At 41.0% G+C, this 25,476-nt stretch overlaps 1 protein-coding gene across 2 annotated transcripts in view; it reads left to right on the top strand.

Annotated features, from left to right (window-relative positions):
- pcdh11 (protocadherin 11) overlaps positions 1 to 25,476 on the top strand; it is a 125,958-nt gene that overhangs the window by 32,797 nt on the left and 67,685 nt on the right. Inside the window, exon 4 of one of the 2 annotated variants that reach the window (XM_056382675.1) lies at positions 20,438 to 20,497. The exons of the other annotated variant lie outside the window; for it this stretch is intronic. Coding sequence (XP_056238650.1) covers positions 20,438 to 20,497 — 60 coding nt within the window. The remainder of the gene's footprint in view (positions 1 to 20,437; positions 20,498 to 25,476) is intronic. 2 annotated transcript variants of the gene reach the window in all.

Here is a 25,476-nt window from a genome sequence, read left to right on the forward strand (position 1 = left end):
AAGGGCTCCCACAGAGATATCTGATCCCATGTGTAACTCATTTAAGACTGATTTGGGCCCCCATTGAGCTGGCAGGCGAACTAGCATTAGGGTAGCAGAGCATCTCGACTGCATGGTATTGTCTAACTCCTGCTGGCTCTGTGCCCTTCCTTTAGCTTGGAAACACAGCTGATGTTTATGCACTTGAAAACCATATCCATGAGGTACAATTAGGTAATAAAAAAAGCCAAATTTCTTTGGCATGCTAAAATTTCTATACTCCAATTTGTAATCTTATACAGATTCATGAATGTCTACGCAGCGGAGTCTGGCGGGGGAAGAACACACGCAGCCCATTGTTCGTAATGCTTCCCAAACCAGACGAATCACAAGAAAATCCTGTGTTTGACTTTTATCCATCCACAATATAAATAACTAATTTATCAATTGTGCTTAAAGAGGCATACAATGGGCAGAACAGAGAACATTGTGTAGCTGGGATAATCCCCTAGAATCCTGACGTTGCCTTGAGGGGAATAGTGGGAGCAAGAAGCAGATCCCATTCGCTCCCTCTCTGTCTCTCTATCTATCTTTCTCAGGATACATAGTCACTATCGCAGCTCCTGATCAGCCCTGTTTAGTTATATTGCATTGTGTTCTTTGATATTCCAGTTAATCCGTCAAGTGAAGAGATTTAGCCCAAGATTAGAGTGATTCAGTGAACTTTTGATGATACACTACTCGTGTCTGTAGCCCTGAGGCATTTTTTGTTTTTTTTTCATGCACTTTATGTGCATTTGTGTTTACTGTATGTGTGATTGTTTGTTTGTGTGCGTTAAGTAAGGTGGCTGTCTTCATCTCCTGTGTGGGCGACTTTGACTGTTACAAGATAGTGAGAGCATTGCCATCGATGGTCTGACAGCCCCACAGCTTCCCTCAAGCTACTCACGAGCTACTGTAGGCGGCCTGCATCCTAAACATGAATGACAGAGCATAGACACAATCCCAGAGAGATTCATTTTCCATAATGTAAGTTAAACAAAAACAAAACACATCTGCACTCAAATTTGTACCGTGACACCTGATCCCTGTTTAGATAAATTGGAGCCCTAATTGCAGGTTCAGGCCTGAGCCAAAGAACAAACAGGGAGTTGTGAGTGGATTAGTTCTTCTGTGGTCTGGGTCGTGAACCTGCTGACTTGATCTATAGGCAGGACTCCAACAAATAGTCCACAGACGTGTAATTGTACCTTAGGATTGCTCAAGCCCCGTCTTACAATATAACTATGCATGTTTTCAGCCAAGGTGAGGTGTGTTGCGTGGCAACAAAGCAAACAAACCAGCATATATTTGGATAACATCTGTTTTCAGTTCATAAATTCTATCAGTGGGAACATTCTGTATGTGCAATTACTTGAACCAATCACATGCAAAAGCTTTTTCAGTGCGGCTCCTTGAGTGCTGTCACTAGTTATTACATTGTGTGCTATTTAGCAAAAGTGCATTTGCAGTTTGAAGAGCATCCCAAGATATTAGTGGCATCTAATTGCATTACCTGGAGGAGACTGATGGCGCCAGTTAAAACGGCTGGCCCCAGTTCAGGCTGTGTTGAAGGCAAGTGCTTCTTTACAGGTTATACGTCATGTTTCTGACTGGAATCTTTTGTCGACTAAGTGATTTTCTGACAGCTTTAAGCTTCCACTCGCCTAACCAAATACCCCTATCCCCTAAGCAATCGTACATCTTACCATTAATCCACTTTCATCCATGGGAAACTAAAACAATGACAGACTGATAATGGCAGCTAATGCAGCCAAATTTTGATTGCACAAGTCAGATTTGCTCCCATTAACTTGTTCTGAATTGATTCATGCATTCATGCTTGTTTACGTAGCAATAGTGTAAAATGTCCCAGCAGTGTAATCCATATTCAAGCAGGCCAGCTGTGAGGCTCGCCGCGGCACTTTAAACCCTGAAAAAGCCAGATTTCATTTTTAGTCTTTCATCATTTGATTGCTCCTAAATAACCACTGATCAAATCTTTACTTCGCTTCAACAATCCATTACATGGCTAACTTTTTCTGCGTAATGGACAGAAATCTCTATATAGCTCATATATTTGCTAAGGTCTCAAAAATGCCACTTGCAAACGTACAGTGTCCATAAGAATAAGAAAAGTCATCTCATGGGCGAGAGCCACAGGCAAATCTTGATGGCTGAGAAGACAATAAGGTGAAAACTGCCAAGTGACCCTCACAGGATGTGTCTGTAGCACCTTCTGTCTTCCACTTCTAGATTTAGTAGGCACTGGAGGGGTTTTTACCTCACAGTCCTCGTGTACTCCAGTGGGACTCTCATCCTGGGAATAGCATGCCAGTTTTATTGAGCAGGGAGTGGCAGTGGAAAGAGACGAGGGCCCTCAGAGACGCCTGGATGTTTTCCATATTAAACTGCAGAGAGAGAGGCTTAAGAGCTCACTGGTGAAATGACTTTCATTTTTCAATATCAAAATGCCAGATAACGTAGTATAATTATGGAAACTTGACATATCTATCTCTGTTTTTGGTCTGAGATTTTTTATTCCGCTTTTGCTATCCCACTCCCTCCCCTCTCCTCCTTTCACTTCCACCCCACCTACGCATTCCTCTCTTCCTCTTCTACCCTCCCTATTTCCCCCCTACCCGCTCCCTCGCACCAGTATCCTTCTTACTAATTCCCCAACCTCTAACTCCTCCTTTTTTCTGCCTCACTTCCTACAGAGAGTAAAATGTCTATGGGCATTTATAGTCACATTAATATGAGCAAAGGATGTGGGGTAATAAATCGCTTTCTTTCTCCCAATGAGCCATAAGAAGGGGTGATAAAAACAACTTTTCTGTTGTTGTGCGCTTTTGCCTTGTGAAGTGAAAAAAGTCAGTGTTTGAAGTTCAGATTAGTCTTCAGGGAGTCCCACCTATTGGGACTGTTAACCTTTAGCCGTTCAGCTATAAAGCAAGTGAGTTCCATTAAAATACATAATGCATGAAGTGCCGAGATTGCATGCCATTGATCAGCACTTGAATAAATTGAGTTGAAATCCTATTAACATAACCAGTTACACATAAAGTGAGATGAATAAAGTGCAGTATAACACCTGCAAAAAATAGCTGCCATCAGCCACGGTTTTGTGATGGTTGAAGTGGTCAGGCTAACTGAAGGCAATTTAGAAATAAACAGTAATGAACTATAATTCCAGCTATTTGTGCAGTGAGTTGTTCCCAGCTTACCCTTTTGTTGTCTCTCCACTGGCATTTTACTAGCCCTTCTTTTTTTTTTACAACAACAAATATTTGTGAGGGTTAGAAATGTTTTCACATACTGTACATTTGTATATCAAACACCCTCAAGGCCTCTGTGATCCTTAGCCTCTCGTTGTAACTATTGTGTTAATTTAATACTTTTTGCTTTCTGTCTAACTAGAAATTCGTAACTTTTTGTTTTCGTAGTTGATTAGTTATTGTTTGTCCTCTTGGCGAAGTATGAAGAGTTGCTATGAGAGACAGATAAGAGCTGTTTAGCGCAGCGCAATGTGGCCTCCAAGGCAGCATGTTGACTCATGGCGCCTGTCTGCTTCAATGTGTGCCTGTGTGTGTCTGTGGTAACAAAGACCCCACCCCCCACCTCCCACCCAGACCTCCTCCCCCAACAACCGCACTCCACTCTTCAGCGTAAAGCATGTGCATGTTCCCTCTCTTAAAGCAATTAAGAGCTCCCCTGTCATCTTGACAGGTTGCCTCCATCTTCTTAAATGCCTTCGTGCAACTGCCATAAGTCTTTGTGGGACTAACACGCCATACCATCTTTTAAAAATGTTTTTCCATCTCTAACTCCAACTCCTCCTTGTATCAGGAATAATTAGGGCAATTAATTCAGGTGGATACCCAGTACAACATATGTGTTTTCAGATTAGGCGCAGAGGAAGCTCTGTCACCCGACCCCGTGCAGACTGGGAGATGACCCAAATTAAAGCATGTTTCCTCACCACCCATCACCCCCCCCCACACACACACACACACACACGTCCTCTACTTCCTCAGACACTCCCCCTCCCCAAACCCATACACCCCACCCCACCCCCTTTTTGATGCCGTGCCAGCCTCCCCACAACAATGCCACAGCACGCCTGCCAATGGCAGCAGCTCCTTAATGAAATAGTAATTGTGACTGTGACTTGCATGCATCACTTGCTTTCCTGTCCTGTTCTGTCTCATTGCACAATACAGAGAGGAGTCTACTGAGTTCCAGCTCTGTAATTTCATTAATGCTCAGTGTCGCACCTCTGTGTATAGTTTGTTTTCATCACAGCTTTACATTAGCTGTGATTGCTTTGCCAAGTTTGTCGCCTTATTGTCCAAGCTCTTAATATAGGAAGGAATGTTGTGTGTAGTATGCCACATGTACCTGTGGAATCTCATTTGTTCGAGTTACACGCAATGAGTGAGATGCATGAAGTACATTGGATATTCCCTAAAGAAGATGCTCAATGAGGTTTTTGTGTGGTGGCAGTAACAGCTGTTCAGAGACACAAGAAGTGTGGAATATTTAGGATCAATATATCCTTCATTTCACTGGGAGTCTATAATGGGCCTGCAATTGTATGCTCCATTACTGGACACAAGGGTCTAGACTGCTGACCAATCTCATCTAATGAAAACAAATGTACTGGCAGGCTGAAGAAAAGAAATACACTACACACCAGTTCACGTCCCAGTGTCATTTGCTATGAGTACTGTGGCCCTGGTCTATGCAGAAAAGCAAGGCTTAACAACTCAAGTGTGTCATTATGTGTGGGCAGGGAGAGGGAAAGCCAAAACGTGTCCTGAGAACAGACTTCTGCTGAAACTGAAAATCAGATTGCAGTAATTTCATAGACATGTAAAATGCGGTACAGCACAAGTTTATCTATCTATCTATCTATCTATCTATCTATCTATCTATCTATCTATCTATCTATCTAGCTATCTAGCTATCTAGCTATCTGTCTGAATTCCAGAATTCTCGTTTATTGAAGCATTAAAAATTCTGAATATCACATTGAAATGTTTCAGTGCTACTATCTTTTAGAGCTCTTTCATCAGAGCACAAATGACATTAGGACTATTATTTCCAAAGTGCCCATGCTGATCTAACATCAGTTTTAGCTTTAGATCATGCCTAAAATGGAAGAAAAACAGGGACATATTTAGTGATCCCAGATCAGCACACCTCCTCTGAGAGGAGTTTGATGAGTGCAGCTCCAGATTAGATTAGAGGCCTCACACTGATGAATGTAATCCATCATCTTGTAAGCAGCAGAAATTTATGACAATCTAGTTTCACTAACTCTGTCATAAGCCCTTAGCTTTTAGTTTTCAGAGTTGCACAACTACAAACAGAATGAGGAAGTACAAACGAAGGCTCGTGGGGCGGCATGTTTCATGAAACTTGGGGGATTTTGATTTGTGACCATGACAGAGATTGAAAACGCATTGTCTTTCTGTGTTGTTCTAAGTGCCTTTTTTTATTATTTCCTGCTTTTTGTTTCTTTGTTTCACCTTTTGCCTTTCCACTGCAGGCAAAACAAAATGTGTGGCGGTTCCATTTCATCAACTAAACTCGGAGATAAAACACATAAAACGGGATGTTTTGTGGATGTTTTACCACTTTATTCCAGTTTGTGAGACAACAACTTCTTTGAACTTGATTCCCCCCCTCCCCCCCTCATGGTGCAGCTACCGTGTAGCCCATGAAGTTAAGTCTTCTTACTGGGCACCGAGGGAATGAGGCTGATCAGCCTCTCAACACAAATCTTTTGTTTTTGTTGTTCATGTCATATTTCTGTCAGGTGTGGCAGCTCATCAAGCTGAAATAATGAGGCCATGTTCTGTGATTAGTGACAAAAGTCTTTAGATATTTATGTGATGATAAACTGCTAGTTTTCTCAAATACTTATTTTTTATGTTATTAATTCACCAAAGATCCTATCACCATTTCTCTGTACTGTTTACAATTAGACTGCACAGTGAAACATAGCTGTATACTTACAGAATTCTACCCTCTGGCACCAACATAGGCTCTTAGCAGTGAATTTACACTAAAAAACCTTTATGCATATGATAAAGCTTGAAACGATGAATTCAGCAAACCAGTTCATAAGTGGGCGAGCTAATTTAATTGAGGCAGAATCTGTTGGGTGACATGATAGAGGGATGTGGGTGGAGAGTTTTAGCTGGTAATGAGTTTAAATGTTTATGCTTTTTGGTTTTATAATTCCTAATACCCATTAAGTGACATGAAATGTAATTTGACAGAGAAATAACAATTTAAGTATTCCAATATCAATCTTACTTTCCCACTACACTGTAATTATGGTTTATATATAGTGTAAATATGACACCATGCCATAAAGCATAATTATGGTTCACATTAGGATGTTAAGAGTTAGATTGAGCGCAAACACTGATGCATTTCGGTCGGTGTTGTCGCCAACATGTAACATAACAGTGTGATAAGAAAAGCCAAGGCACACATCCATTCAAGTGCTTCAAAAAAAAAATAAAGGAAAAGCTTTTGGATGAACTCTTTGTATGCTGCCTGCACAGACAACAGCTTGACAGTCGGTTTCAAAGAACGTCTCAGCACCTGAAGGGAGGTGTGCAAGGAAGGAGAGAATCACAAAAGTGGTTCAGTCATGCACATCACATCGTTCTTGTTTTTATTAATCCCTACTGTATATCTCTGCGGCACTTAAAACAGACTTTTGCTAGCACCCTCTAACTCACATCAAAGTCAACACTTGTTTGTTGTGTCAACTTTAGAAATAGACACTTGCCCAAACAAATGACAGTAACAGTTCTTATTATGGAAATAGGCAGGTAGGAGTCTGCATTGTTCTTAGCGTAGGGTACTACTGGTTTCCCATCAGGTTACAGGTGGAGGGGAAGTGATGGAGTCAGTGCATGAGATTATCATTTCCATTTTTTATTTTTTTTTATTTCCACTGACCTAAAGCTAAAATGATGTAATTCAAAGTAGTCGAGCTGTTGAGATCTGACTTCCTCCAGCTCCAGTACAACTGAATTAAAACAGCTGAACCATGATTGCATCTGAATGATAACTGAACCAGGCCTTTTCTCATCCATTCACGTTTGTTTAGCTACACTGTATATATTGTTTAAGGAACTGTCTGAACCACTTACCTTGTGATTCTACAAGATATAGCAGAGGTGAATTATTATGTGATTTAAATATGTGCCACCTCCTGTTTCAATAATAGTTGATGTGAATCATATCCCTTCAGTTTGGTGCACATGTCACATTAAAACTTAATTAACTATCCATCCACCGCTATGAGGAGCGTGATGTGAGTCGAATCCCGAAAACTCACAGTAGGGAGAGCTCCGCAGAGCACACCATGCTAAAATCACACTAATTTAAATAATTGACATTATTCATGCTGTGTTGAATAAATAATTAAATAAATAAATAACACCTCCGGATCATAGCTTGGGTTTCTCATTAGAAGGCAAGCTGTGCAACTCCGTGCTCAGGAACGAAAGTCAAATGAAGCAATTGCAATAATTACAGCGGCAAGGAAGACTGTGCGTGCGCGTGGGGAGGGGTGGGAGCTTAACGGAAGGCAATGAGGAGGGAGGCGCTGAATGTCTACAGGTGCCTCTGATTAAGGGTAATCTGGGCAGCCCTCCCCTTTCTTATCTCTGCAACGAGCCCTGCCGCCTCTGGGTGCCTCGAGCTCCGTGGCTGCCTGCCGTAATGAGCGCCACAGCCAAACAGTGGATGCCCCGCAGGACAGTCCCTACAGAGACATAATGAGCACTCCAGTGTACCAATTCGTGCTCCCCACCAAGGAGTCCCCCAAGCCTGCCGCCCCTCAGACATGGGTGGGCGCAGGTTGTTCGCCAGACCCTCCACAACCACCACCGTACTTGATATCCCCTTTTTGAGGTAACGGCATCCCCCTTTGGGTTCGGCGTCTCTGCCCATGTGGTAGGAGGGATGGCCCAGAGCCCGAGCTTGGCATCAATCACTTTACATTGAGAGTGAGACGAAAGGCAGAGGCGGCGATAGGGATTGAGTTGCAGCAAAGATAGAGGGGAGGCACGGGACACAGGGATGGAGTGCTGGGTGAAGAGCGAGGACAGATGAAGTAGCCGGCGAAAAATGGATGAAAAAAGGTAAATGATGGTAGAGGGATGGAGAGGGTGAGGTAACTGACAGATGGAGTGAGTGTGGGAGAAGGAAGGAAAGATAAATTGCACAATGAGGGAGCTGTACAGTTGGATGGGGGAGAGAGAGAGAGAAAGAGAGAGAGAGGGAGGTAAAGGGAAAGAGAGAGAGAGGAGTATCCAGGTATAATGAGGTCTATGGAGGAGTGTGGGTAATGGGTGGGGGGGGGGTGTCAGAGTCCAAGGTGAGGAAAAATAGAGAGAGAGAGAGGGAGAGACACTCTTTTGCCAAACAGCGGTCCCTCTGTTGGTGCTGGGGTGGATCTGTGTGTTTAAGAAACTGCACTGCTGTGCTTTTGCTCTCTTAAACAACCAGGAGGTGGGTGAGAGGATCGACGGGCCTGACCACGGAGCAGGGCTTTGAAGCTGCCTCATGCTGAGAGAAACTGTATTGGATTTAGAAAGACTGCCTTTCAAAAGGAAAAAATGGTTAGAGAAAGACAGAGAATGAAAGACAAAAAGAAACAGAAAACAGAAATTCAAAGAAGAAAAAAAAATCAAAAAGAAGGCATACATAAACTTGACATTTCTCATACATGAGCCTTTTCTCATCTATATTTATCGCTGTTTGAAAGATTAGCATAACAATTAACATTTTTCCACGAGCCTTTAAGCAGATAGCAAGATGGCAATCATGAACATGGTGTAGCATTCATTAGGATTATTCACCATCATTAATTGTGGTCATGAACAATTTCCATGGTTAGGAATGATTCCATCTGTTTCCCAAATTGGTTGTCTTTTGCATTAGAAAGGGAAAACATTAAGCAGCATGTCTTCAGTAGCATGTTTGCCTGCATTTCGCATTCGTGGATGGGTTTGTTTGTATGAACGCCTGCGCATGTGTGTGTTCTTAAACTCTTGTGAAGTCCACGGGTAAAAAGGCACTCATCATCTTTCATCTGTGCTGCATTTATTCTACACCAGCTCTGGAGCAGCTGCTGCTGCCATATTTTCTTCTTTTTTTTTTTTGTTTTCTCCAAACTGTTGTAAACTTGGCATTTTGAAACTGAAATCTTGTGCTTCTTCAATGGCAGGTAGTCAGATCACTGGTTGCACCTATTGGCATCTGAAAAGAATACATTTTCATTTTTTGAAGAAAAACACTTGGGGATAGAGTGAGAGTGCGACATTTATACTTATACACAATAGATACAGTAAAATGAGAAACTTTTTGCACTAGCCTACAATAGCTACATCTGTGTCAGAGAGGATTAGCATGGTGGTTAGGATTGGGCAGTGTGTCTTATTTTAATTGCTGCCGTGTATTTTAAATAACTTCCCATTGCTCTTCTTCTTGAATAGAACCTCCGCGGGGCCAAAAACTGTCTTTTCAGAAAATGGCTCCATCTGGGAATAAGGATTACATTATTATTATTATTATTATCTTGTGAGGGATTAAGGATTTGTCTCAACCAGTGAGTGTTGCCCTGCAAAATACAAGTAAATCACAACACGGTGTCACAAAGTCTATTGTTCAGATCCTGAAAATATATTTTTAAAAAAAAGAAACCGACATGGAATCCTGAAAAGGAAAGGTCTACATCCTCTGTACAAGGCCAATGTCCGGCTCTAATGACTGCATGTCATACAATTAACGTCTGAAAAACCTGTGTGTTAGAATGACGTCTGGCAGCAGAGTTCAGCTCCAGCTCCAGTAACCGTTTTGTGAAGAAGATATTGAAATTCAAAACTGCATTTGGGCTCAGTTTTTCTTTACTTGTGTCACATATGAGTTCATCTATCACATAGAACAGATAAATGAATTCAGAACGACGCAAGCTGGCTACCAAGAAGCTTTCTGAAATTTTGTTTCTGCCACCCTCCTTTATTATTGCATGTTACACTAGTACCTGTTATCCCACCATTATGAACATGTGAAAAGAGACACAGATAACCGAGCACTCGCCCCATCTCTCACAGAAGGAGGAATATGTATAAATGTTAGCACGCTGTCGACCGAGCATGAGGAACAATGTTCGGTTTCTGTTCTAAAATTATCATTACTTGTTTTCACATGTGTCACTTGGCTTCACTGCAATATAAACAGAGAGGACACCATAACAAAGCACAGCCCACAGCAACAATTGACCTTTGGGGTTCTGATCCCTTAATGTGTTTCTCTGTGTTGGTGCTGATAAAGCCTTCCTTCGCCTCTGTCCAAATCTATAAAGCTTTTTCCAAAGATGCTGGTAATGCGGAGTGAGAGACACAAATATCCTCCCCATTCCATGGTCATAACTTCTGCCTCTGCTATCAATAGCTCTAATAGGTGTTTAGAAGGCCTTGTATGTGCCTCTGTTTAATAGCCTGCTGATGGTTTGGCATGTCATTCTGGGAGAATAGTTTGTGTTGAGGGGGCAGTTTTTAGTGAGGTCCGGCATGCAGAATAATCTCTTTTAAATCTGTAGCACTGTATATCTGCATAATTCATGTCGAAACAGAAGCAGAAGAAAAAATAGATCTGCAAATCCATCTGTGATCATAACAGCCCGATTTCTATGTCAGAACCAAGTGGGGGTTGACAGGGCAGCCTGAGGAGCTAGCGGTGACAGATTGATCCCTGTTTAACACAAGTTATTGACAATGTCTGAAAGACAGTATTTCATTCTAAATGACTGCCGAGATTGTTTTTTTACAAGCCTAATACCTCTCCTTCACTTTGACCTTACTTCTCTTACAACATTTTCCAACCCGAGTTGTGCAATACAAAGACATATTGTGGTCAGACCACGCTGCTGTTGTCAAAAATAAATAAATAAAAAGCCCCTTTTTTCATGCATAACCTTTAGCTGCATTGAATAAAAGTTGAAAAAAAGAGAGTTTAACTTACTGAATATTATTTTGTTTAAAACCACTATTTTATGGAATTAAACTATTTTCTGACTTTGGTACCCCCCAGTGGCAAATTGGGATCCAAAGACTTAAATGAAAATAGAAAAAATATCACTGGCAAGTGTGCTACTGTAGAATAAGCTGTGTGTGCAGAGTCAAAAGTGTAGTTATTTCCATCATGGTTGAGCTGTGAGTATAATATTCCATTTATTTAAAGGATTATGGCCATAAATTATGAACACATTTGTAATATATGTTTGTGTATGCGTGTGCACTGTTTAATTGTATGGTGACTGCTTTAAAAAGAAACAGGAAAGCCATTTATGTGAGTGATATACTTTGAGTTAGCTGGTGTATGATCATTACTCCTGACTGAGAAATGGGAAGTTGACTCAGGGAATATGAGGTTCAGTCTTGGTTTGGCTGTAGAGAAAGCAACACCTGAGTTTAAATGATTGGTACATGGATAAACTGTTCTACTTTAGATATCAATGTCTAGAAAACATATTGGACTGAACAGAAGATGATATTTTTTGCAGAAATTACATTTCAGAAAGAGAGTATCCATCACCAAACCAATTAATCCACTATCCACTGGTTAATGCTTCCTCAAAATGGTGAAATGGAATTTAAAAAGACATGTGGACTAAACATGTTCACAGCTTTATCATTTCATTATTTCTGATGATTATTTTTTTATTGGTTTATTTGATTTTTGTTTGATGAGATGTGATGATGTGATTTGAGCTAGATTAAATAAGGTACATCTGATTATCATCAAGGCATTTAAAAAAAGCAAGAAAGAGCAAGATAAATGAATGCAAAATATAAATTCTGACTTTCTAGTATTCAAGGCCATCAATCTAACCCAGAAAACTTGGCTTAAGTATGCCTTAATTGCATCCTTTTGCACAGGAAGAGCATTGGGATTCATAATATTAGTTACCCCCCGTCTTACCCCCTGCCTTTTACATTGGGCTTCGGCTGCCTACTGCCGCTTGGCCAGAATTACTCTCCGCTGAGGTTTAACGCAACCAATGAGATTATTTCTGCTTGCATAGCAGCTCTGTCTCTGAAAAATGTTTGTATTGCTAAAACCCCAATCTGCCTACACGTCCTGGTTCATGTGTGGCCGTAACTCCCCAGACTGGGAGTTTGGTCGAGGTCTCTCTGCCTGCTAGTAGTGTGGAACACATGCCTGGTACAGCCAGTGCCATGGGGGGAATGGCACACAGCTGGTTTGATTGGGCTCTGGCCTTAATCGCCTATGTCTGTGCCATCAGCGCTCAAGGAGTAGTCACATACATGTTAACTGTGCTCGTACAAGGGAAACTGATTGGAGCCTTCCAAATTCATTCCCAATCAAATACCGAATCACGCTCAGACAGATAAAAGGCTGATGTTGCTTTGTGAGATGGGTATCAATGTCTAACGAGAACGCTCGGGCTAGGCATTCAACAAGCTACTTCAAGTCTCAATTCTCAAACAAATGAAGGGGTCTGTTTTCAGAGGGCTGATTGTTAGGTGCAGGATGGCGGCTGACAGTCAATGTGCTAAAGATAAATACATCTACTCCTGTGCGAATGCATTAGCCACGCGTAGTTTAATCCTAAACACGGTTACAAAAGGCTGCAACATACAAACAGAGGGGTCCGAAAGGTCGATGCCGAGCACCTCTGCTGAGAGGAGGATAGACCGCTCATCAATACAGAGCGTACTCCCTGTAATTTGACAAACAGAAGATGATTAGCATACATTTGCCAGATTTACTTCCGAACAGCGTTGCGCTCTCTCGTTCCTCAGAAGTCCTGTTTAGCATCACCTAAACTGCAGCTACTAAGATATTTATCATCTTGACTCCTTTCATCAAAAAGGCAGTGAAATGTCAAGTCACAGAGTGGATTTGCTAACGCATAGCACATGCGGCGGGTAATTTAACTTCATAAGATGGTATTTATTTTCATTTATCAAAGTAAAGTTTTGCCTGACCGTGAGAAGCAGTCAGGAACAATATGCAGCTAATGTAATTTTGAATACACTTAATGCTCTGCTCAGCCGAGTAGAGAGAGAGAGAGAGAGAGAGCGAGAACTGCAGTAGTAAATTAGTTGACGGTTGCTGATAAGCTCAACAGCTAAGTGGCATCCAAGCAATGGAATGAGGGCATTAATGGTTGTTTAAAACAGGAATAATGAAGTGACGACGACAAGCTTGTGTTCCCTCTTGCTCTTGAGAGGAACTTCTGCCAGTGGAGGAGAATGGTGACTAGACTGACTTCTAAAGGACATCAGCAGTGAAGTGGTACTGTAGGTCATCTGAACTTAGCCATTACTATAATCGTGAACCAGAAAAAGAAAAGAAAAAAAAAAAAAGAAAAAAAGCTTAGCCTCATTTCAGGATAATTGTGTCTTTATATAAAAAAGCAGCTTCACACACTCTCATGCATGCACACGCCGATATTCAGTCATGCACATACACAAAGATTTGAATGCACACACACACACACACACACGCAGACCTCTCTTAATCTTTCTAAGGCACACATGTGCATGCTCGCGCGCAAAATACACAAACAAGCACAAATGCAGTGCACAAACACAAAGCAAATGTCCTCACAAAGTAGATGAGCTCCATTCTGTGTCGAATTGAAAGCATCTGCAAAGCCAGTTCCTCTCGGCCGTGGAGGCGTGCATCAGCCGGCAGAAGCGCCTGCTTGGTGTCCCAGGGTGGCTCGCGTAACACTTGGCCTGCTCCCTAGCCACTGCCTGGATCAGAGAGGCCCACTGCTATCATCCAGGCGCTGGCAGCAGCGAAGCTAGGCTTAGAAAGACAAATTGGTTAGAGGGAGTGAGTGACGAGAGCAGGCCAAGAAATATACTTTGAAGAGAGAAATGCATTCCGGGTTGTGACAAGCGCGCCACATTATATGGTCAAGTGTACAAGTCTGACTCCCGCCATGTGGATTGATCCGGATCCCAAAGACACTTAAATGAGGCGAGGCTCTCTCATCAAGACAATGCCAAAGTATTTATCTTAGAAAGTCACCCAAAATATTACTGGATTAGAGAGCTTTTCAGCACACAGTCTCTCGTCTCGTGGCCTCAATTTGTATCAAACTGCCCCTCCTCTCAAACTATCTGAGTGACAGTGATTTTGCCGTGTTTGCCTACTAACTCGTGTTTTTGACACCGACAGTTGTAATATTCACTAATTTCTAATCACACATGTAATTATATCCAACTTAATCCAAGGAGACCTCGCTTCTTGTAAATCAGGAAATTTACATAACTCATTTAAGGCAATTACAGAAATAACCAGGAAAAATTCATGTAGTTTTATAATGCTAAACTAATACCATGATTCTTACTGATGAATCATTGATTCAGAATGTATTAACTAAATTCACTTTCTCAGCAAACCGAACCACCACCTGCGATTACAGCCAGATAATAATGCTATCTGTTTACAGTTTGGCAGGAACAGTCTTTTCAAATTAAACTACCAAAGAAATGCTGGTTTTGTTTAGAATTGAGGCAGACTTTGAACTTCAGTAAGAGTTTATACAAGGTGTAGACATTTTGTCAGGGGTCAAATATGAAAAAAAATAAAAAATAAAAAAAATCAAGTCACACCCTTTCTCTCCTGAAGGTCATGCACTGCAGCTGACAGCACTAGCACTGGGTTGAAAGAGAAAAGAAGGAAACTAGAGGAAAAGAGTAATACTCTGCGTTTCAGTATTTTTTTTAAAGACGTCACGGGCATGCCGTTGATGCGTAAACCTTTGTCGAGCCACTAAATATGCGGGGCATGTATAGTGTGGTACACAGCAGCTCTATTGCTCAATTTTAAACAGCATCAGCCTGTGAAATGTTGTTCTTGTCTCCCCTTTTCTGTAGGTATTGGGTTTCAGAAAACAAAATCTCCTAATGCAAAGTCATAGTAGTTGTATAGGCAATAAAAACAATATTAGGCTTTCTCGACATATTTTAGATTACCATAAACCCACATCGTATGAAATCCTGTTGTAGTTAATCCACAATAATATTGCACTTGTCAAAACAATCCGTGCTACCAGAGACTGCTCAGAATCACAGGGAAAGAAAGAAAAGGAAACACCAAATCTCCAGTGAATGAGGATATTTGGATAGCGGATAGTGACTGGCTGCTTAGTGTTGGAGCCACATTGGATTCAACTCTACCAGAGGAGAGAAAAAAAAAAAGATATATGGGACAGTTTTCATAAAACATTCATTTAAACATGAAATAATCAAAAAATACCAAAGTAGCATCTACACTTTTGATTTGAGTGTAGAATATTAAAGTCCAACAACTATAAAAAGCATTGCCACATTTTTTTCTGTCATGCTTATTTGGAAAACTGACTTACTAGTATGTGGTCCTACTGTATTAAGAGTCAGTTTGTTGTAAACACAGCAGCTTTGTAAGTTGTAATTACAATGTTTTTTCTGCAGGCTGTTGGCACCTTGGTCAAAGGCAAGCTCCTGTGTGCCTCTAGGACTCCCTCTCATGTAAATTAGGCCCTCTTTCCTTGCCAAAGCAATCATGACATTGCACTGGTGCAATGCTAGGTCTGCAAATAAGCCATGTCAGAAGCACACACACACACACACACACACACACACACATACACACACAAGACACCGGATGTAACCCTCTTGAATTCTCTCTCTCAGCAAACTGCAGAGCCGTACCAGTTGGCATCTCTAGAATTTGGTTTGAAGTTGTAGAGTATTTTACTTTTGTTGTCAAATTGCTTTGCAAATGAGGCCCATCCTGGCAGTGTTTCAAAGCGCTCATGCTATATGTGCAGCTTCCTTCAGGCACTAGTTTCTGAACCTTCATCACTCTGTATGCATATGCACAGTACTGCACTAAGCTCACATGGAAGTCTAGATAAACATGCCAAAATGGAAGTAAGATGGAAGGCAGCATGCTTATGTCTTGTCAGCTTGTCTGTATGTTGTTTCTGTGTTCCTCAGCTTGACTGACGTGGTCTATCTAATAACATGGCAGGTAGACAGTATGAAAGCCTTGTAGGTTTCTACCCATTAAAATGATATTCAATCATTTTTTGATGGGCTTTTCTTGCTTGAAACCACGCCTTATTATGATGCGAGGTTTGAGTGCCATTCACATTGAAATGTTGGTTGAAGCCACATCAAAATAATTGTTTTGATATGTCCCGTTTTTGTCTTGGCAATGACAATAATAGGGGGTGATCGCACAATGAGGATAAAGAAAATTTTTTGAGGTATATTGACTAAATTTGAGCCACAGCTCCCCTGGCACACAATTACAGGGTTTTAGTCTGGGCATCATAGAAAAGGCATTGCTTTCCGATACAAGTGTTGCACATATTGCGTGTCCCTTTGATTGCATGTCCAAGTCATCCACTAAATAATAATAATGTGGGGATTGAAACACTGCAAAATAGCCCAAGGCTCAGAAATTGCTAATGAACAGCAGCGGGGTGCAGTTGGGGGTGCGGTAGGGGGTTGAAGCATCTGAAACCTTACTTCCTGTTTCAAAGGCAAATAATCTATGGTCGCTCTCTTTATACTCAAAACATATGTGTCATTGCCTCCAAAGGAGTAAAACATTAAACGCACGAGTGGTTCAGAGTGTGGTGAGAGGAAGTATGCAGGACTTCATGAAAACAATTTTGGGCAAACATAAATACTCTTCGTATTCTTACATGTCATAAACGTGCTAATCAAACTTCAACACAAGGCAGCTTTATCTTTCACAGCACTTGCTTGTGCAGGATTACCTCTGATAAGCAGTGTGAGCATGATCTCCCTCATCACAAGATTACAAATATATGTGTTTTACGCTTGTTACACTCTCTTCTTTCACTGCCTGTCAAGAGCTCTTCTCACACTGCAGAGAACCATCAACCAAGGGGAAATCCATGGAGAGGGATAGAGACAGAAGGAAAGAAAAAGAGAATATATTTGGTGTTATGTGCTGCAGATCAAAAACATGGCAGTCACATGATCAAAGGCATTTGATAATCCTTGAACTACATTGCTCCTTTAATCCTAGTGAGAGAACTATATTTTATTGGGAGGGGCCGTGGGGGTGGGGCGGGGGTAGGGGTGGGGGGCAACAATGTCAGGGTGGCGAACATGGCTAGAAAAGCGATAACTAGCTGCTGGAAATGCAGTTTACTAAATGTAGCATGGCAGTTTTGAGGGAGCCGCAGAACGACGACAGCATAAAGCCTCCTTATGTGCGGTGAGAATGGAGGCTGAGCTGATGGGACTAGAAACACAAATGTGCCACAAGTCCCTGTCCACTCAGCACTGAATAGTGCTCTTGTTCTTTTCATGGGGCTTGTTGGGGAAGTTGGCTTGTTGAATGTGACCAGACTGCTATATACTACATCTGGCACATAGAAACAGAGGGTGAGTTACACAGGGTTTAGGGCTAATATTTCTTTGTCTTGAGCTGCCTCACCTAAATATGCATTAAGACTTATAATTAAGACTTGGACAATTTATAGGTTTGAATTGGTCTCAAGTGAGGGTAAGAGTTACTCTGAAGGAATACAAACCTGAGACGCAGCAGAAATGACCCTTGCTAAATCAGCATGTCTCCAAGAAATCAGACAAAGAAACATGATGTTTCAGTTATCTTTCCGTTTCTTCAGAAAATAAATTTATTTATACATCATACCATTGTGCTCTCCGGGCCTCATCAAATTACAATAACCACCCCAAGCACTCTGAAAAGGCAAAACCATCAATATGTAGTGTAATCCAAGTCCCTCTGTTGCAAGCCTTGTCAATAGTGTTTCCCTATCAGATGCAAAATGTCCCAGACCAAAGGTGAGTTGAAAAATGACAGATTTTTTTTCCTCCCATGTTTTCCTATTTATGATTTCTCTCCTGCTTACACCGTCATCATCACATTCGTGTCTCCTGTAAAAGCACTGAGCGTGAGTTATTGCTCATAAAGCTGCATTGTTTCCGTTCTGATGAAAAATGTATGATTAATAATTACCTTTTACATGTGTGACTTACACTGGAGCTGTGTGACAAAGAGACATGACATAAATGAAATGTGATGTTTTGTTCTGCTCAAAGAATAAAATTAGATTGTAATGGAAAAAAAACAAAACAGCAACAGCAACAGCAAAAAAAAAAAAAAACAGCAGTGATTATAGCCAGAGGAGATCTTGCTATGTGTTTGTGTTTGTGTGTGTGTGTGTGTGTGTGTGTGTCCAAGAAAGGGAAGGAGATTTAGATTATCTATGGTTGGTATCAAGCTTGAACAGGCCCCTTTATTTATATGAGCTAAAGCACTGAATCCAAGCAGCTTTTTAGCAACACATTATATTTGTGTTTGAGAATATTGCTTCTTCCACATTGTTTGTTTTTTCAAATTAAAGCGGTTGTTGATTATGGAATACACACTCTGTTGTTTATTCGCAATTTTAAACAGACTTTAAATAAATCTCTTAAGAAAACAACACATTTTCTTAGTAATTTCATCATATTTGGCATCTGATTTTGTTCAATGATTACTCACAAGGTTTTGACCTTTTCTTTTTTTTTCTAATATCTCCTCAAACTATTCTAGAGTGGCTGGAAGCTATAATGTTAACTTAAGTTTGCACTGGATTATTGCTACTTGATTAGGACAGAATCATCTGCATAATATATATATATATATATATATATATATATATATATATATATATATATACACATAATGATATTGTTAATAGTACACATATGATGTTATCAGGATGGCATCTTGGATGGATGAAAATTCTGTTTATTAGTTTCTCTAATAAACAGAATATCTCTTTTCCAACCTCTATTATCAGTGAATCCCAGTTGTTTTTGTCAACCGTTTAAAAAGCAATCTGCTGGAAAATGGTGACTTCAGAGATGACTTTTGGTGGTGATCTTCATTCCTATCTTGGTTCTTTACAAAATCAATCCACCTCTTCCTGCCTCCACCATCTTTCTGCAATTTAAATAGGAACACAGTGCTGTTGGTATTCTGGCAAAACAAAAAAATGCTAATTTTCTATAGATATCGCAATTATATCGTTATTGTTATTGAATTATTTTGGCCACCATAATCGTGCAGTGAAAATCTGATATCGTGACTAGTGACAATTTTGGAGGCATGGTTTGGAATCAAGGTCACGCTGTTCAACCATCAACATGCATGCATTTTTGTGAAAAAAAAAAGAAAAAAAAAAAGAATTCCGCTCCCATCCCCAGAGAAAATAACTCATGTTTATTTGTCACATCAATTAAGATATCATGGTCATATAACATTCTCAATCTGTAGGGAAAATTTTATCTACTAATTCCATCGTCCCAGAAAGACCCATTTATTCATTTATATTTCATGACGTGGTGTTTATGCTGCACTGAAAGCCCCATGACTGTTTTTTTTTTTTTCCTCTCAGTTGCCTTGGCCAGTGAGGTGTCCTCCTTCTGTGTTGCAATGAAATATAGATGTTAAGAGTCTGGAGAGTTGAGTGTCTCATCTGTCCTGGTGATACCATAAGGCAGCCATTAATAGTGTCAGGGAGCATCAGACATACCACAGGCACATAATTGGATATGAGGACATAACTGAAAGCACCTGCTTGGAAATCAACAGGGCCTTCCCAGGAGGCAGGCCCTTGGTAGATTCCTAAAGATTTTTGCAGAGCCTAGCCACTTCCCCGCTGGGTTTACCTCACCCATTGCTCTTTTCATTTCTCACTGAGGTCAACTCAAGATGGCTTCTTGTTTTCTTTTTTTTTACGGTGGCATTGTGAGTATGCAAATACTTTGGATCTTTGCATAATCACAAGCAGCGGGACCATCTGTTGTTGGCTTGTTGACTTACCTTGTGTCTGCTTTTTAATGGTGTTTTCTTGTGTCTGAGTGATGTATTGGTGTATTAACAATGTGATAATCATTTAACCTCAAAAAATGCATCCGGGCGTGTATGCAAAAGTCTGAACATATGTTCAGTGAAATTTTCTGACAAAGAAGGATTTATAATCTTTGTGGAGGGATAGAAAGAAAGAAAAAAAAACTGGAAAACAAAACAAAATACATCACTGTGCCCACTCACATGATGTAGGAAAAGATGATATTGTCAAGATAAAGATTTAAAATATGGACTGTCAACAAAAGCTGCGGTCTTGGATTAGTGGGCAGCAAAGACATGCTTGTTGATTGAGAGTCGCTTAACCCATCTGAAATATATTGCAAAAATGCTAATGGCAAGGACCAGGAAATAAGCTGCAACTTCTGTCACTGAAGATTTGCTGGGAGATGCCCTCTACTGAAAACATGTCCCTGATAATGTGTTTTCCTTGTAGAATCTGAGCCAGACACCGGAGAAGTCTTTTAACTCGCCGCCCCCCATTTGTCCTCATAAGGTAAGCTCCAGCTGGCTCTCAGGCAAGGGACAAACAACACTGTGGGAAATAATTGCAGATATTTCAAGCTTTTATTGGTCTTATTAGTTTTGGTTTGCATGTCTGTTTACATCGATCATTTGTAAATCAGCTCTATAAGACCCTTCTTATCTTTTTACATATCTGATGATCTGCTCACCATACGCCTTTGACAAGACGTTTTGCCAGAGAACGTGCAAATGAATTTATTAATTTATGAATGTTTCTTTCTGTCTGCATTCCATTATGATTCAACATTCATTTGACATGAGGCGAGAAGGGCAGATTTATTCAATGCTAATTAGTCCTGCACATGCACAGCAAAAGTCATCACATTCACTGTGATGGTCTCAAGTCACCGCCACACACTGACTGAAGTTACTTTCCCCTTCAACTCCTCCTCTGGTGCATGCCTTTTACAAATGTGATAATGTGCTATGTAGTGAAATTCACACAATTTCAGTTCACTTAGCACCAAACGTGTCAAAATTGCCTGTGTCCTTTTCTGGATGAATGGCCGGTATGGTGGAGAGTGGCTTATTGCAAGAGTGGACCTTGGTAAAAAAAAAAAAAAAAGGAGCCCAATGGAGGCAAGCTGTCTGACAGCCTGTCATCAACATGTTCAAAGCATAACACCGCTCTACATCGCTAATGCACCGCTAGCTGTCTACAATGACTTTGGTGGCATTGAAAGCTGCAGACGGTGGTAGAACGGTAAATAATAATAAAATATGATACCCCTTCCACCCATGTCTATCACAGGGAAATCACAAGGAAGGCAATCGACTTTTCTTTGGAAGTTTGTCAATGCAAAAATAACACTGAATGTCCTTCAATGAACCTTTCATATTTTGGAGGCTCTTGCTGAGAAATTACAGTCTGACACAGTCTCGTGAAGGATAGGATGTTGCAGAAGTTTTAGTACAGGTACACCTCTCTTCCTGTAGCGCTACCGATTACACCTGTCTATGTCTTGTAATTTCTGGCCGCCACATTTCCTCTCTCTCTGTCTCTCTCTCTCTTTCTGATTTGCTCTCTTTCCATTTTTACACAGCTGATCGAGGCTGATGTAATGGGGGAACACCGTGGGTTTGCGGATAGTGTTATTCACGTTTTAGCTGTTAGCAGCGGAACATAATCTCCCTCTAGTCAGCTCACATTAGTCTCCATGATCCGCACTAGCCCAGTATGTGCAGCGAATGCAATGGGCCAGCTGGGGTAATTTGGTATGTCAGTCAGCTCAGGAGGCTGGTAAAATGAGTAAATGACTGGATATGATTTGTATGAAAAGAATATTCTGATTATGGCTCTCAGAATAGAATATCCTCTGTCTTTTTACACTTCTCTTCATCTGCATTGTGTGCATCCCCCAGACAGATAGTGAAATGAACAGAGGGCTTTTAAACTGACTGCTCTGTGATTATATTAAGAGTGTGAGAGCGAGGAAAGAGAGGGGAGGGAGGAGATCGGGTGCCCAAGCACTAAGTATATATAATTGCTTCTTGACACATTGGCCAAATTCTGCAGTGCCAGGATCTGAGCGAAGATGATTAACGGCTGTCCGAGTGGGTGGGCACTGCAGGTCGTTCCGGGGCCTTTGGTTTCCATAGCGATCCTAGTCTAAAGGCCATATATTGCATACTGAAAAATCCCAGAGGTCCACACATTGTTAAACTACAATTATAACTCACATCGAGAGCATTGTCTGTCCACCGCGAACTCTCTTATTCATCCGACAAGCAGCTTTTCTCTCTTTTCCCTTATTTCTCATCTATTTTTTTTCTTAAATGGTCTCCTCTAGCTGGCAAGAAGATAAAGGGTGAAAATCTTGCATTCTGTGAATAATTGATGAGTGTGCTCACCTCAGAGCATCATTACAGTACGGCAGTCAGGGTAAGAGGTGAGGGTAAGATCATATTTCTGACACTAGGCTTCAGGCGGTAGAAAATTGTGTCAGTTTTTCACAAGGATTTCATCTGCATATACAGCATGAATAACAGTATCTCATTATAGCACGACGGGATAGGAATAAAATGTGACCAGGGATGTGCATGTACATACATGTTTCTGTACATAAACTGTAGAATCACATTTGTAACACAGGTGGTAAACAGAAATTTCTTAGATATCATTGGTAAGCACATTTCTTTTTTTCTCCTGTGTTCTATGTAGAAAACAAAAATGTTAAATAGTTGGTCGTGAGCTCTTTTCAACTGGAGCAAGCTGATGGCCTTCTGGCTATTACGATTGTGTCTGTATGTGTGTAAGAATGTGTGTGCATGCATGCATGTATGTGTCTGTGTGAACAGTGCAATCTAGTTAGGTGACAGATGGAGAGGGCAAGGGATGGGGGTGGGGATCAAGCACCTCTGACAGTATGGGGCCTGCACTGCACCCTGTTCCTGCTAGGTCTGAAATTGCTAAGGTAAACTAAAACCGTGCAACTGCGGGATGCCATTTCACAACTTTATTTTCCACTGAAAATGAGAACCTCTCCAGTGAAATGTTACACTAACAATGTAAAAGTTGAGTGATGAAAATGCTAGACAGGCACCTTGCTTCTTGAAGCAGACTTTATCCTGCGAAGTTTCCACTAGAATACAAATGTAAACACACTGATTGCCACAGATAAAACGCTTAAGAGATCCTGTGTGCAGCAGCATTTTTTAAGCCAAGGAAAGGCCACTGAATAAGCACATCTTAATGATGATTCACTCTGTATAATAAAAGAAAATCCCTCTGGCATCCAAACAAGAGGCTAGTCATGCAGCAATTAAGCTTAGTTAAAGGCATCAAGCAGACTATGGGTGGTTGGTGAGGCATCTTCCTCAACATGTACATCCACATGCACGTCCTTGCACACGCAAGCGCACAGACGCACACATTCACTCACTCAACCCCTCTCACATACACACACACACAATTTATTTGAGGTAAATGTGATCTCAGAAGACAAGCAGCAACAACCCACGGCTCCATCAGGGTGCCTGAGGTTGCATTGGTGGCCATCGTCAAACAAATAATGCTTTGTGACTGAAAAAAAGACAATCCAAAAGGTCATTTGTGACCTCTGGGACCAGTACTGTGCAGCATCTGTCACTAGCAAGCAGCACATGTCTGTGTCAAATGGCAAAAGGTATGCGATGCAGCCAGCCTGCCGTGTAATAAAGGCAGTAGGCCTATATATACGTAGCATCACTGTCACCGTGGCATTGACAGGCTCCGCAGTGTGCTGGCTTATCTGCAGAACGTGCCATATTATATACATGAGTGGCTGGATGACTTGAGGGGCTGGTCACAGCATGGCTAACGTTATATCTGCTCTTTAAATATGAACACTTTTTTTAGGTCACACGTGGAATGCTGTATGTATAAATATGATTGGATTCACATTTATCCCCATTGTATTTAATCTCATTGAGGAGTATGTCTAACTGCTTCACAAAGTACCTTTGGATGACATAATCAGACCTTCAGATTTATGACTGACATCAGTGATTAAAGACATTACATTTCTCAGATGTAGTAAGCATTCATCATATCCATTCATTCATATCAATGTGCTTTCTCATGCAGTGCTCTTCCTCTAATGGTTTATGAGGTTGAGGTAATCCTCACGGGAATCACCAACAATCGGCAACCTTCATGTTTGATGTTATCTCCCTTGTCACACGATTTCCACAATAAGGGTTAATGGCATAAAAAATTCAGGGGAAATTGATGAAGGAATATATAACCCATGCTCCCTCTCAACCAACTTGCCATGCTCATATGTCTGCAGCAGACCACACCTCCATGTGGAACAAATCAATAATATTCCATTTCTAACCAAATTCCTCTTTTTGAATGGTGAAATCCAATCTTCATGGACACACTAACAAATTGGATATAGTGACAGCTGCATTAGAAACAGAAACAGAAACACAGAGAGGTGTGTAGAAATTGCATATTGAATGAATTCTCTCAAAGTCTCTATGAATTCTCTCAAATTGCAAATGAGGCAGAGTTCAGTGTATTTCCCAGATCTCCTGAATGTATTCTCTCTCTCGCTCACGCTCTCTCGCTCCCTCTCTCGTGCCGGCTGTCCTTCCCTCTCTCTTGCCACAGCCTATCTCCCCCCTTCATCCAGCTAAACCAATCAGGGATTTGAAGGCCTCACTTCCAATCAATTACCACCCAAATCAGTGCAGAGGCCTTTGATATAGAATCATTTGTCAAATCAGTGCAGATGGCTAGGGGCAGGTACCCCTGTGCCATAGGCCATATCCACGTGGAAATCTCTGCTCAGGGTGGGCTCTCCTGACGCTCCCCAACCTATTAATGTGAATTCATTGTGTGCTCCAGGACTGCAGTCCAGCTGCCTGGTCCCCTAGATTGCTAATGTATAAGCATCTTAGCCTGACCGGTGGATAATACCAAGTCCCAGAGTCTACCATAATGATTTGGACTATTTTTAAGGCAGGCAAAATCTTACTTGAGGTGTTCATATGGATTGCACAAAGGCTGCAGGAAGTGCACTCAAAGTGCTTTTAAAATGCGACCTGCTGTAACAAAATATACTTTAGTACCAGAGGTGTAACAATTCTGAAACCGAGACCAAACCCCGAGTAGAAACGTACACAACGTCATGTCGCGACACCAGGGTAAAAAATCAAAAGTGATGGTTACAACTAAAAGTTCTGACAGTAAGACCAGAGGAACAGCATAGTAACGATGTGTGAATTCAGTTATTCACAGTATAATTAATGAAATGCCATTGCAGAGATCTGAATAAATAGACCTTCATTAAAATAAAATCATCATCATATCAAGGAAGGGGACATATTTAATGAAAGATTAGAGTGCAAATAATGATAGCAGAGTGACAGATGTAACATAAATGAAGGGAATGTAGGTGATATTGTCAACAACTGTGTACCATGACATGAAAAAGATACAAAACCATTTTAAAAATCCACAAA

This window comes from Seriola aureovittata, chromosome 8, assembly GCF_021018895.1.
Source record: "Seriola aureovittata isolate HTS-2021-v1 ecotype China chromosome 8, ASM2101889v1, whole genome shotgun sequence".
Classification (NCBI taxonomy): domain Eukaryota; kingdom Metazoa; phylum Chordata; class Actinopteri; order Carangiformes; family Carangidae; genus Seriola; species Seriola aureovittata.